Source organism: Meira miltonrushii (genome assembly GCF_003144205.1).
Source record: "Meira miltonrushii strain MCA 3882 unplaced genomic scaffold FA14scaffold_4, whole genome shotgun sequence".
Lineage (NCBI taxonomy): Eukaryota > Fungi > Basidiomycota > Exobasidiomycetes > Exobasidiales > Brachybasidiaceae > Meira > Meira miltonrushii.
In genome coordinates this window covers 1,106,055-1,118,451 of record NW_020289946.1, presented here as the reverse complement: position 1 = coordinate 1,118,451, position 12,397 = coordinate 1,106,055, and the positions used below count along the sequence as shown (strand labels likewise).

Below are 12,397 nucleotides of genomic sequence, written 5' to 3'. Positions count from 1 at the left end.
ATGTATGCAGGGTTGGCTAGAATTGTCGGTGTGCTGCTTGTGTGTGGGCCAAGAAAATTTGAGAAAAATGGAAAAGATGAAGTTGCACAGGTTTAAGAAGAAAATACGGCTGGTACTTAATTTGTACAGGCAAAGTGTGCGAACAAAAAAGAAAGTATATATGAAAATGGATTCTCCTCTTCCTATATTCAATTCCTATTCACCATCAGCGTAAAAGCAACAACCAAATCAAAGATTATTTTAACGACATCCATCGCCATATTAAAGCAACCCACCTAACATCAATCTCTACCTAACCTCGTCAACACTGCAAAACTGTGTTGGCCAACTTCTTCCCCCATTTTACCTTCGCTCGCCTCCGATGAGCACCGACGACGATTCAGATAATAGTAGTAGTAGTGGACCTCCCCCATTAACGTCGTACCCTTCATTTTGGCAAAAAAGCCAAAAATCTAAACAAAACCGCTCCCGGTCATCATTTTCATCAGGTTCTGCACAATCCAGAATCGTTCATTCTTCAATCAATTCTCGTTCTTATTCTCTATTCAAATTTCATCCTACTCTAGCTCCTGACCGGGAGCCTGACCGTCCACCGCCACCATGACATCGATTTATGCAACTTCACCTTCTTCAGCCTTTGCATTGCCCGGCAGTGCAACTTCACCTAAAGCACACATGATGTCCACTTCTCCTCCAAGAATGACGCGCAAATCTTCATCTGGCATCGCATCTCCAAGAAAGATTGGTATGGGTAGCGCTTCTTCTTTACAATCAAATGGAGCAAACGTTTATGTTCCTCCTCTTCATCTGCCAAGAGGTCATGACTCGAGCGATGTTGCTGCTCTTTCAGCCTCTTTGGATGAAACATTAAGCTTATCAAGAAGCTTAAAGAGCATTCAACTACATTCCACTTCACCATATAACGCCCATAATGGAGCAGGATCAAGCACGATGCATCAAACAAATTCAGGCAAAACTCTTGTTGAACAACCTCACGACGATGAGCCTATGGGACCTTTTGAAGGACCTGAAAAATTACTTGAATTATGGTTTGCCGATTCTCGAAATGACGTCTTGGACGGCGGATTGATGCGCGTAGACCGTCAAGTATGGGAGAACATGTTGGATATCGTCAAATGCAAAGTGTTGAGCGTTATTCAAGGCGATGACGTAGATGCCTACCTGCTCAGCGAATCATCCATGTTTGTCTTCCCCCACAAATTGATCTTGAAAACATGCGGCACAACAACTTTGCTTCTAGGCTTGGAACGTTTGCTTTCTATCGCATTTGATACACTCAAAGCGGCTGACAACCCTACCCCAGCAGAAAGTCTCAATAGCATGGAACTTGGCAAATTTGTCAAACGATGCTTCTATAGCCGTAAATCGTTCATGTTTCCTGAACGTCAAAAAGGCCCACACCGCGATTGGTTATTGGAAGTGGGCGTTTTGGATGAATACTTTGCCTCAGGATCTGCCTACACGGTTGGCAAGATGAATGGCAACCATTGGCTTTTGTATATGACATCGCCTACACAAGGAATGGATGCAATCGGAACCGTTGCTCGTCCGCTACGGCTTCCCTCTTTGCCACGTCCAACACCGCCTGCGGATGAAACGTTGGAAATTTTGATGACGCATCTTTCTCCGGCTTCTTGCGCTCGTTTCGAGTTTCCGGATTCGGTCGCAACGCCTGATCCTGCCAAAGTTGCATGCAATGAAAAAGATCGTGGTCATCTTTTGGGCACACAATTGAGCTCTACTTTGGGTTTAACACAATTGTTCGATGATACAATTGTTGATGCTTATGCATTTGAACCTTGTGGATTCAGTGCAAATGCTATCGTCAAGAATCAGGCATGCAAATCCACCGAAGATGGCTACTGGACCGTCCATGTGACACCAGAACCAGACAGTTCTTACGCTAGCTTTGAGACCAATATCGCTGCATGCAGAGACGATAAAGGCTTGCCTTGGCTTGTGGCTCGTGTCTTGAGCATCTTTGAGCCATCGAGATTGAGTGTAACTTTGTTCACTTCCTCAAACAGCTCTTCTCCCGCTCCTTCATTGCAAGACATCAATGAAGATAATGATGGATACAAAAAAGTGATTGCCAATGATGGAACAATAGTCTCAATCTCTCAAAAGCAAGATCAGTCTGACATCTTACACGCTTTACAGTTGAAGAACTACCGTCGTACAGATCGTATCGCATACTCTTTCGATGAGTATGATTTGACTTTTGTCAGCTTTGATCGAATCGATGCAGTCTTTCCACCACAGTGACATGTTTTCACACACTCCCAAATGTACAGATATGCATAGAAAGATGTTCCTTTCCGATAGAATTGCAATCTTACCATTTTCTACCTGTTTATAAGACGCCGCCCATCTTCTTTTCTCCATCTTTGTATGATGACGACCGACTATGATTTATGAAGAGCCATGTATATATGTGCAAATATTTTATTTAAATCTTTCTATACAATTTTCTGATTTAAGCTTGTATTCCTGCTAATTCATCATAGCCAAGGGCGATATTTAGGTTTTGAATGCATTGCGTAGCTGCACCTTTCAACAAATTATCAATTCCTCCAACAACAACAACTCTCTTTCCACTTGAATGAACTTGAATGCCACCGATCTTGATTCCATGCTGCAAGGCAATATCGTGAACTTCGGGAACTTTGTTGACCAATTCAACCAAAGGTCCTTGTCCAGCATAAAATTCTTCGTACAACTTCTTTACATCTTTTGCCGTTACTTTTTCACGTAAAGGTGCATTTACGGTTGCCAAAATACCTTGAAACCAAGGAGCAACGGCCGGAATGAATCCTAGATCAACATTTCCATTTGCCGCCAATTTACTCAAATGACGACTTGCTTCACGTTCATGAATGTGATCCGTTAGACTGTATGGACGAACGCCTCCTTGTAAATTTTCTGGTGATACTTTTGGTACAGTTGCTCCGGGTGTTTGACTTTGTCCAGACGTTCCTGAAGGTGCGGCCTTTGTACCCGCTCCACTATAGCCACTAATGCCGAATACTGTCGGTGCAGATTGTGAATCCAACATTGGGATCAGAGGTGCAATGAGCGATTGGATTGCTGTTGCATAACACCCTGGATTCGAAATCAATTTCGCATCACGAACAGCTTGACGTGAGTATAGTTCTGTAGGATATTCAAACAAGTTCAACTGTCAGTCATTCTCTTCTTAACTTCATTTGATTACTATTGTATCTTCGATTGGAAGTAGAAAAACGTATGAGATAGGTAAAGAAAGTTATGCAGTGATTTAGAGGTAAATACAAAAACAATGGTATTCGCTCAATCACACAGATAACCTCCTTCCCACCCATACATTCTCAACATCTTCCTGCATCTAGCTATGCTGCGTGCCCTCCTCTTTCCGCTTATCTTGCTTACTGACCTGGTAATCCATACGTCCAATCGTCTTCAAAACGGTAATCTGCGCTTAGATCCACGATTGTGGCGTGTCCGTTTGGTCTGTTCTTACCACCCTCTTGAACAGCTTCAACAAAAGGTTTGCAAACGCCATTTGGCAATGCCATAATATAAGCATCCGGTGGTGGTCCGTCCAAACGACCTTGTTCAAGTTTCTTGATCTCTTCAACGCCAATGTTGCTATAGCGAACAGGTTCCTTTTCGTATCCTGGAAGTTCTCTTCCTGCCAATTCACGCGAGGATACGTGAGAAAGTGTAAGGTTAGGGTGCTTGTTCAAAATTGAAACCAAAGCTTGTCCAGTATAACCACGAGCACCGATCAATGCGACACGTTTTGGCTCAGAAGTGGTTGCAGACAAAGGACCTACACGTTCAACTGCAGTAGCATAGCCTCGCTTTTGTTGGTTTAGTCCAACGGAAGCAATCGATCGTGCAGACGTTGAATAAGCTCTTGTAGCAGTTGGGCGACTGGGAGCGGCACGAAGGGGCAAATATGCTCTCTCCACTCTTGCTTTCTCTTCAAGGCTCTTAACAACATCTTCCACCTCGGAAACATCATGGATACCGTAGTAGAACAAGCTGCGTCCGTTACGTGTAAAGCTTCCATCAGCACGTTCGTAGTGCCATGCTCTGTTTTCGTCATCTGCTCGTGCTGTCCAAACGAGGCGCTTGTGATCTTTGCGGATTTGGTTCCAAACATTGTCATTCACGCTGTTCAACACTCCATTGCGTGTTGCTACCAATTTTGTCAAAACTGGAACCTCTCCTTCAGGACGTGATACAAATGCGACAACGTCGAATGGCTCATCTCCATAGATGGTGTAAGGGCTCTTTGATAATTCAGAGAAGAATTGTGCGACAGACTTGCGGCCTCCTTTGATCTCTTCGTCATTGTTCTTGAGCAAATCACGAAGGCGTTCTGCACCGACACTTTCGATATTGTCATGCTTGTACAACTTGTATCCACGACGGATCAAAGTTCCTGCACCGCTATCTGTGAACAATTCCTTTTGCAATTGGTCCACACTGATGATAGCGACGGAAGAAGAGCGAGGTAAATGATCAAGCAATTCCTTCATCTCTCGTAGCTTCAATTTTGTACCGTATTTGACCCATTCTTGTTTCATCAAATCATCATATTCTTCATCAAGATTGATCGTTTCAATCAAGTCGCCAGTCTTGCCATGGAACAATCCTCCCTTTTCGTTCAAGTATACAATCTTGAGGGGTTCCAATACCTTGGATAGCTCACTAGCTGCAACATCTGCATTCACGTTGAGAATTTGTCCATCTTCCGTCTCAGCAAGAGATGTGAGGATTGGCAAGCATCCTGCTCTGATAGCGCTTTCGATAGGTTCCTTGTCCACCTTTTCAATCTTACCCACCAGACCGTACTTTTCCTTGTCCAAATAAGATGCGGTAAAGGTACCCAAAGGAATCGGACGTGCACGAGAGCCGAATGATTCTAGCTTTTCGACTAATCTTTGGTTTTCTTCTAAGAACACTTGGCGGGCAACACGAAGGGTACGTGGATCGGTGATACGGATACCATCGATGTAGTCTGGTTCAACACCTTCCTTCTCCAAGATTTCGTTCAATTGTGGACCAGCACCGTGCAATACGATTGGGTACAATCCAACACGATGCAAGAAGCTCAAACTGAGAGCTAATTCTTCCAATTGATGTGTTAGAATTGCACCACCCACTTTTAAGACAGCGAATTTGTTAGCAGCACTAAAGATGCGTAGATAACGTTCAACTTCTTTACGAGAGGCAAGCGAGTATAACAAACGAGTAATTGTTTCGCGATCAGAGATTGTTTCATTTTGTCCTCCTGAGCTGAATGAACGAATTGTTGAAGTGGAAGAAGATGCAATCGCACCACTTCTACGAGCGTTTGCTGCTGGTGTAGTTGAACAAACAGCTGAACGAGCTAAAGTAGAATGTGATCGTAAGAAAGCATGGCTAATTCGCGGCTCAAGCCGTGCTGCCATTCGATGTGCCATCTTGCTTTGAGGATGAAGATGATAGCAAGAAAGTGGATCAATTATCTCCCTTATCCAACACAAGCACTAAAGGATGACTCTTTATCTCTATTTGATAGTTAGGCTGCTAAAACCGTCACAACGCGACACGCACGGCTTGTTTAATCGGCACGCATGCACAGCCAAGGTGCGGCTAGCCCGGTACCCAGAGTACACAGCCAGAGCCTTGCATGCTCTTCAATCTGATTCTGTCAGCTGTGACATGGGCAGATAAGATTGTGGATATCGAAGCACACAGACACAATTATTGTTTAGCTGGAAAGCAATGACAAGATGATTCCTCTATGCTCATTACTAAGCCAGCTTGCACGTCAGAAAGCATTAGGGAGACACTTCTTTGGATCCTTTTAACAAGATGTCCAATCATCACTTACACCAACCCTACCCCACAATAAGAAATGTGGTACAATTAACGAAATGAGTCAAGCTGTATTGAGTCCAGCATGCACATCGTAATGAGCTTACCACGTGCTTGACCGTGACCTTATTGTCGCGTTGGCTTTGCTTGTCCAAGAATTAATCGGCGCGATCTGTTTCTTCACGTGTTCAAACAAGCGCAGCGGCGAGTCCAATCTTCCAAATGCTAAGCCCTGAGAAACAAGCGTGTGCCTTTCTGCTGACACTTTAAGCACACATAACCGATAATAGAGCAATTTGTATTGAAAAAGTGAATACAAATTCAAGAAAGTACTCATTGGGGAATACAAAAGACCGAACTTCTTATTTTAGAGTGCGCTCTGAAGCCTTTTGTGTGAGCTCATGCACGATCGAATAGAGAACAAGTCTTCCTGGCAAGAATTAACAGTGATCATCAACTAAATTGACAACCATCTGTTTCACTACGACACACACCATAACCACATCATATCAATATGGGCGATTCAGTTGTTTACAGGGGAGAGTTATCAGGCCACAAAGGCTGGGTTACAGCAATTGCAACTTCAGGTGAAAACCCAGATTTGCTTTTGACAGCTTCTCGTGATAAAACTTTGATCGTTTGGCAATTAACCCGTGATGAACAATACGGTTTCCCAAAAAAGATCTTGCACGGACACAACCACTTCGTCAGTGATGTCACAGTTTCAAGCGATGGTCAATTCGCACTTTCAGCTTCTTGGGATAAGACTTTACGTTTGTGGGATTTGAACACAGGTACAACCGCAAGAAGATTTGTCGGTCACACCGGTGATGTTTTGTCAGTAAGCTTCTCAGCTGATAACCGTCAAATCGTCAGTGGATCTCGTGACCGCACAATCAAATTGTGGAACACTTTGGGTGAATGCAAATTCAACATCCAAGAAGATGGTCACTCTGAATGGGTCAGCTGCGTTCGCTTCAGCCCTAACCCAAGCAACCCAGTCATCGTCTCTGCCGGATGGGACAAGGTTGTCAAGGTGAGTATCGTGGATGAACAGATGCATAGAAGGGAATTGAGAGTGGTGGGGTATAGAAGATACAAGCTTGCAGGGCAGGCGAGAGGAGGGAATGGGTGCGCACAGAGATGATCGTCATTAATATTTGCTACTACGGAGAACCGTATAGTTCGATGAGAATATCTTTGACCACCAAGATCGCTGAGTCGCGTTGAAGAAGAAAGGGATGATATCTATGCAATTCACAAGCTTCAATATAAGAGTATACCTTACTGACAGCTTCTATGCATTTCATTCTTACAGGTTTGGGAATTGTCTAAGTGCAAGCTCAAGACAAACCACTATGGTCACACCGGTTACATCAACACTGTTACCGTTTCACCCGATGGATCTTTGTGCGCTTCAGGTGGTAAGGATGGTATCACCATGTTGTGGGAATTGACTGACGGCAAGCACTTGTACTCTCTTGAGGCCGGAGATGTCGTTAACGCTTTGGTTTTCAGCCCAACCCGTTACTGGTTGTGCGCTGCTACCGCAAGCTGCATCAAAATCTTCGATTTGGAAAGCAAATCAATCGTCGAAGACATCAAGCCCGAATTCACCAACGTCGGCAAAGATTCTCCTGACCCAGAATGCTTGTCTTTGGCATGGTCTGCTGACGGTGCTACTTTGTTCGCTGGTTACAGTGACAACAAGGTTCGCGTTTTCACCGTTGGTTAAACGTGATTGGTAAATTCTTGTTTGTACGTCTTTTATACTATTCCATCATGCACTCTACCATCACTACCGTTCTCATTGTGTCAAAATAGCAGCCATGTTTCACCATTATCGACTTTTAAAATGAATACCTCTATTTGAGGGTATGCTCTATGAATTGTTTGAGTAAAAGTACAATTGTGCTAATAGTAAGCATTGTTCATTTCGGCACCGAGCGTCAGACTTTTTTGATCGGCATGCTCTATTGCCCATCCTAGTACCCGTTTTTGTCCTGCCATAAAAATAGGACCATAAGACGTCAGTATCAAAAGCTCCTTTATATTTAGAACAATATATACTCACCTTCTCTATAAACTTCGATGGTATGCAAAACCTCTGGCCGTACATTTACATTCTTTTTCGCCTCTTCGATCATTTCATTTTGTAGGCCTTGCAACTTTTTCTGTGCCATTTCACTGATGATGCCATACGCTTCTTCCTCGTACATTTTCCTTCGAATATCTTCCCTTTCCTCTTCCCCTGCATCAGGTGCAAATCTATCTATGTCCTCATTCTCTTCTTCCGGATCAACGTTTGCTCGAATCACATTAATAACTTCTTCGAGTAAATCTGGTGGACATTCCTCTTCATACTTCCAATAATGAAGTCTTTCTTTAGTATCGCTGGCGTGAGTTGCTCCGTTGGTCTGCTTTTGTCCAAGTTTCAAACAGACGGTATCGTCATTCATCGAATCATTAACGAATCCATAAGAAGCCAATAAGCTCTCATTCGATTTAGGTCCATACGAATTGAATACCTGACAATCCTTTCCTGTTCGGTTGTGTACTGTGAGCGTTGCACAATCTTGTTGGATATCTTTCTGTGCATTTGCACGTTCGAATGTCCATGTCACTTTTGCTTCTCGTGAATGATTGAAAAGGTCAAAGCATGGTATTAGTATAGGTGCTGAATCATGCGCTTCTATAAGACGAGGCGGGAAGGCTCGACTTCCGTGGACTGTTTCGGCCCATCTCCAGACTTTCAGTAACGGCCAGCACATCTCGTCTTCGCACCAATAAAGGTCGTCCCCTGTGCCTCTCTTCCATTGTACACGTTGCTCTTCTGTGATATCGGGTGATTGAAGCGAGGTAGGAGATACAAATTTATCCTTTAGATGTTCGATCCAGGCTTCACCAGAAGATGAATTTTCTAGCTTTTGTAGCATCCATTTTCCTATTCTTTCGCATGTCTCTCGGGTCTCTTGATGCTTTTGAATGGCATAATTGAACAAGGGCGTGCTTTGTAGTAATATTATTTCATCGATATTGAAATGAATAGGCGTCAGAATTTCTTCGGGTAGCAAGTTGACATATGCTGCATGCTTGAGGAAAGAGTTCACATTTTCCGAATCGAGCTTTGTTCGCTTGCTAGACCTCTCGGTATCTTTCCTGTTTTGGCTGCCTCTTTCTTTCCGGAATGACAAAAGTAGCTTATGCAAGACCAGGTATAGCAGAATCCACTCTTTTGGAGAGACTATCTCGGAATCGTTCGAATCGTCTTGCTCCTCAGCAGCCATCAAAAGATCTTCGACCTGCTTCTTGGCATTAGCAGTAGTGATACAGGACTTGACTGGCACATTTACGGCTACTGCATCGGAATCTATACGTTCAGAAGCAAAGGGCGATAATCCCATTTGATTGTCTCTTGCAAAATAGATATCATCATGCACTTTCCCGCCTTCTTCTCCAAGCCAAGCAAGTAAAGCGCTTAATTTTACTTTTTCATTTCCTTCTAGAGGCTCTGCCATATTCTTTTCCGGATCATCTCATGATCGAAGTGATTGTCACAATGCAATAAAGTCACAACCGCCTTTTTAAAGAAAATCTTAATTTTCTTAAAATGGCCCAAGCGTTTTTCATAAAGCGCTTTCAAACTCAAAATCCAGCACTTCAAGCAGTGAGTGGGTGTGTTTGTGGGGCGGCGAGGGTTATTGAGTGTTACTTTTACAGTACGCGCTGCACTGCTGCTAAAGAGAAAAGAGCAATTGTATGTCAGATTCTCATTCACTCCTCCCGCCATCACAAGGATCATCATTCAGGATGAATAATAATATACAGCAACATGAGGATGAGAGTCTGTTAAACACAAACGGTCACACTCAAGCTACATCAATCCCAGCACCACCACTTCAAGTTCATGATGCTGTTCACGCAAACCCAACAGCTCCTTTGGTTGCCAGTTTACCTCCAACAGGTCAAGCAGCTGGACCTCAAGTAGCAGCAGCGCCAGTCCTTCTGAACGAGATGAAGAACGGATCAGCCAATCCCACCTCCTCTGGAAAGGGTGAAAGATTGCAGTTGATTGATGAAGATCAAAAATTCAATCCATCAGTAAAGGAATATTTGTCAAAGTGGGGTATAGAGGATGTAGGATTCAATTATGATTTATGTGCAGTTGTTGGAAGTCAATCTACAGGTAAATCAACTCTGCTGAACAAACTCTTTGGCACAAGCTTTGATGTGATGAACGAAAACGAAAGAAGGCAAACGACAAAAGGTATTTGGATGTCTCACGCACAACATGCGCCAATCTTAATTTTAGACGTTGAAGGTTCCGATGGTCGCGAGCGTGGTGAAGATCAAGACTTCGAACGTAAATCAGCTTTGTTCAGCATGGCTTCTGCTGAAGTTTTGATGGTGAATATGTGGGAACATCAAGTGGGCTTGTATCAAGGTGCCAATATGGGCATGTTGAAAACGGTCTTTGAAGTGAACCTAGGTCTCTTCCAAGCAGCAAAAAGCAAAACCCATGTAGGAAAAGATAAAACGTTGATCCTATTCGTTATCCGTGATCACATTGCTCAAACCCCGATGGAGAACCTATCAAGGACATTGCTGGCCGATATGAATAGGATTTGGGATTCACTATCCAAACCGGAAGGGTTAGAATCGGTATCCATAACCGACTTTTTCGATTTTGACTTTACCAGCTTACCACATAAGCTTCTGCAACCCGAAGAATTTGATCGACAAGTGCTTCAGTTGCGTGGCCGCTTCACGGAGCGCAGCTCTTCTCAATTCTTATTCAAGCAGCAGTACCACAAACGTATTCCAGCTGACGGTCTTCCACGCTACCTTGATACAATTTGGGAACAAGTTATGACAAACAAAGATCTTGATCTGCCAACCCAACAAGAGATGTTGGCTCAATTCCGATGTGATGAAATCGCCAGTGCAGCATTTGCAACATTCTCAAACTCTGTCAAGCCTTTCAGGAAACCGCTTGAGACTGGTTCTATCGTAGATACGTTAGGAGCAGACATGGCTCAACATCGAGGTGTTGCTTTGGCCAAGTTTGACAAGGATGCATCGCGCTACCATGCAGAAGTGTACAAACGTAAGCGACTAGAACTTTTGGAGAAGTTAAATACTGCTCTACTACCGCTCTTCCTCGGTCAATTGCGCAATCTACACAAGATTCTCATCGCCTTATTCAAGAAAGCAATTGTTGATCGTCTTCGTGGAGAATCATATGATTTCGGACAAGTTGTCTCGGAAGAGCGTAAGAAAGCCCTGACCAAATACAATGCTGCTGCATCTCTTATTCTCTTGCAGGACACAGACTGGAGCGTAAAAGAGGAATTGAGTCAGTTTGAGGAAGATGTTGACAAGATTGCTGATCAATGCCGCGCTGAAGAGACAGTCAAGATGGTCACGCAAATTGAACGGTCTTTGAAGAAATCAATCGCTGAGCCTATTGAACTTGCTTTGTCTAAGCCTGGACCGGATATGTGGGATCGTGCATTGGACGCATTCCGAGTAGCATTGGACAAGGCAGAATCAACATATTTGGGCAAAGCAAAAGGATTCAATTGCACGGAAGAGGAAAATGCAATCGCACTCAACTCGCTACGGAGAAAATCTTGGCTCGCATTACGCAGCAAGGTGGACGAGCAGACGGCTGACCCCGTGCTTATGTCAAAATTGCGTGGATTATTTGAGGACAAGTTCCGTTACGACGATCAAGGTATTCCTAGAGTTTGGAAGCCTGATGACGATATTGACGGATTCTTTAGCAAAGCAAGGAATGATACATTGGCTTTGATACCTGTGTATGCTCGTATTGAGCCATCAGATCCATCAAAGAATATCACTTTGCCTTCTACAGCAGAAGATCCAATCCATTCGGCTGTTGTCGATCGTGGGGAAGATGAAGAATTTGACTTTTCCGAAACACTCAATATTTTCAGCGAAACCCGCAAAGCAGATATTGAAGCACGTTTCCGCAAAGAAGCAGATGCATATTATGTTGAAGCAAAGAGAAGTATGGTATCATCAATTGCTCAAGTTCCAATGTGGATCTATGCTGTTATGGCGGCTTTGGGATGGAACGAATTCATCGCAATTGTTCGATCACCGATTTACTTTACTTTATTGCTTTTAGGTTTGGCAGGAGCTTATCTCGTCTTCAAATTGAACCTTGCTGGACCTTTGATGAGCGTTTCAAAAGCTGTTGGTCGGGAAGTTCATCGATTAGCAGATGATCAGCTTAGAGCGCATTTCTCTCAACCACTTCCTCAACCTGCTATTTTGGCCGAAAAGCCTTCATATGCAGATAAACCTTCTTCTTCAAACGCACCAGCAGAAGAGATTGAATTGGAAGATCGTCAAAAGAAGATTGATTGAAAGGTATTTTATTTATAATGCATGTATTCATTATCAATCCTATCATTTGCTTAGACTATCCGTTAGAGAGAAGTGTTGATCTTGTTGTAAGCACATTAACACGCACCTCCGCCGTACGCGTTCACGCGTA

The 12,397-nt window shown here is 43.6% G+C and overlaps 5 protein-coding genes across 5 annotated transcripts; 3 read left to right on the top strand and 2 right to left on the bottom strand.

The window, feature by feature from the left end:
- Nucleotides 1-954: 954 nt before the first annotated feature.
- Nucleotides 955-2,256, top strand: FA14DRAFT_116234 (S-adenosylmethionine decarboxylase; the record flags this gene model as incomplete). Its single annotated transcript, XM_025496163.1, has 2 exons — nt 955-2,106; nt 2,158-2,256. Coding segments are annotated over 2 exons (1,251 nt in total), but the record flags the coding sequence as incomplete, so codon positions are not given.
- Nucleotides 2,257-2,345: 89 nt separating this feature from the next.
- FA14DRAFT_149625 (bifunctional acetylglutamate kinase/N-acetyl-gamma-glutamyl-phosphate reductase) lies at nt 2,346-5,547 on the bottom strand. The gene is made up of 2 exons (XM_025497406.1): nt 3,434-5,547; nt 2,346-3,174 (listed from the first exon to the last, which is right to left on the bottom strand). The coding sequence occupies exons 1-2, from the start codon at nt 5,472-5,474 to the stop codon at nt 2,498-2,500; spliced, it is 2,718 nt and encodes a 905-aa protein (XP_025353182.1). The 5' UTR covers nt 5,475-5,547; the 3' UTR covers nt 2,346-2,497.
- A 586-nt stretch (nt 5,548-6,133) lies between these two features.
- On the top strand, nt 6,134-7,760 carry FA14DRAFT_162121 (putative CPC2 protein). The gene is made up of 2 exons (XM_025499435.1): nt 6,134-6,907; nt 7,190-7,760. The coding sequence occupies exons 1-2, from the start codon at nt 6,386-6,388 to the stop codon at nt 7,604-7,606; spliced, it is 939 nt and encodes a 312-aa protein (XP_025353181.1). The 5' UTR covers nt 6,134-6,385; the 3' UTR covers nt 7,607-7,760.
- Nucleotides 7,761-7,785: 25 nt separating this feature from the next.
- Nucleotides 7,786-9,419, bottom strand: FA14DRAFT_191944 (SET domain-containing protein; the record flags this gene model as incomplete). The annotated part of the gene is made up of 2 exons (XM_025501901.1): nt 7,946-9,419; nt 7,786-7,874 (listed from the first exon to the last, which is right to left on the bottom strand). The coding sequence occupies exons 1-2, from the start codon at nt 9,387-9,389 to the stop codon at nt 7,786-7,788; spliced, it is 1,533 nt and encodes a 510-aa protein (XP_025353180.1). The 5' UTR covers nt 9,390-9,419.
- A 242-nt stretch (nt 9,420-9,661) lies between these two features.
- On the top strand, nt 9,662-12,323 carry FA14DRAFT_191943 (root hair defective 3 GTP-binding protein). The gene has a single exon (XM_025501900.1). The coding sequence runs from the start codon at nt 9,682-9,684 to the stop codon at nt 12,265-12,267; it is 2,586 nt and encodes an 861-aa protein (XP_025353179.1). The 5' UTR covers nt 9,662-9,681; the 3' UTR covers nt 12,268-12,323.
- Nucleotides 12,324-12,397: the final 74 nt, after the last annotated feature.

Coding starts and splice junctions, on each gene's coding strand:
- FA14DRAFT_149625 (XM_025497406.1), bottom strand. CDS start 5,474: ATGGCACATCGAATGGCAGCACGGCTTGAGCCGCGAATTAGCCATGCT. Junction 3,175..3,433: donor TTGGACGTATGGATTACCAG/GTCAGTAAGCAA, acceptor AATATCCTACAG/AACTATACTCACGTCAAGCT.
- FA14DRAFT_162121 (XM_025499435.1), top strand. CDS start 6,386: ATGGGCGATTCAGTTGTTTACAGGGGAGAGTTATCAGGCCACAAAGGC. Junction 6,908..7,189: donor GATGGGACAAGGTTGTCAAG/GTGAGTATCGTG, acceptor TCATTCTTACAG/GTTTGGGAATTGTCTAAGTG.
- FA14DRAFT_191943 (XM_025501900.1), top strand. CDS start 9,682: ATGAATAATAATATACAGCAACATGAGGATGAGAGTCTGTTAAACACA.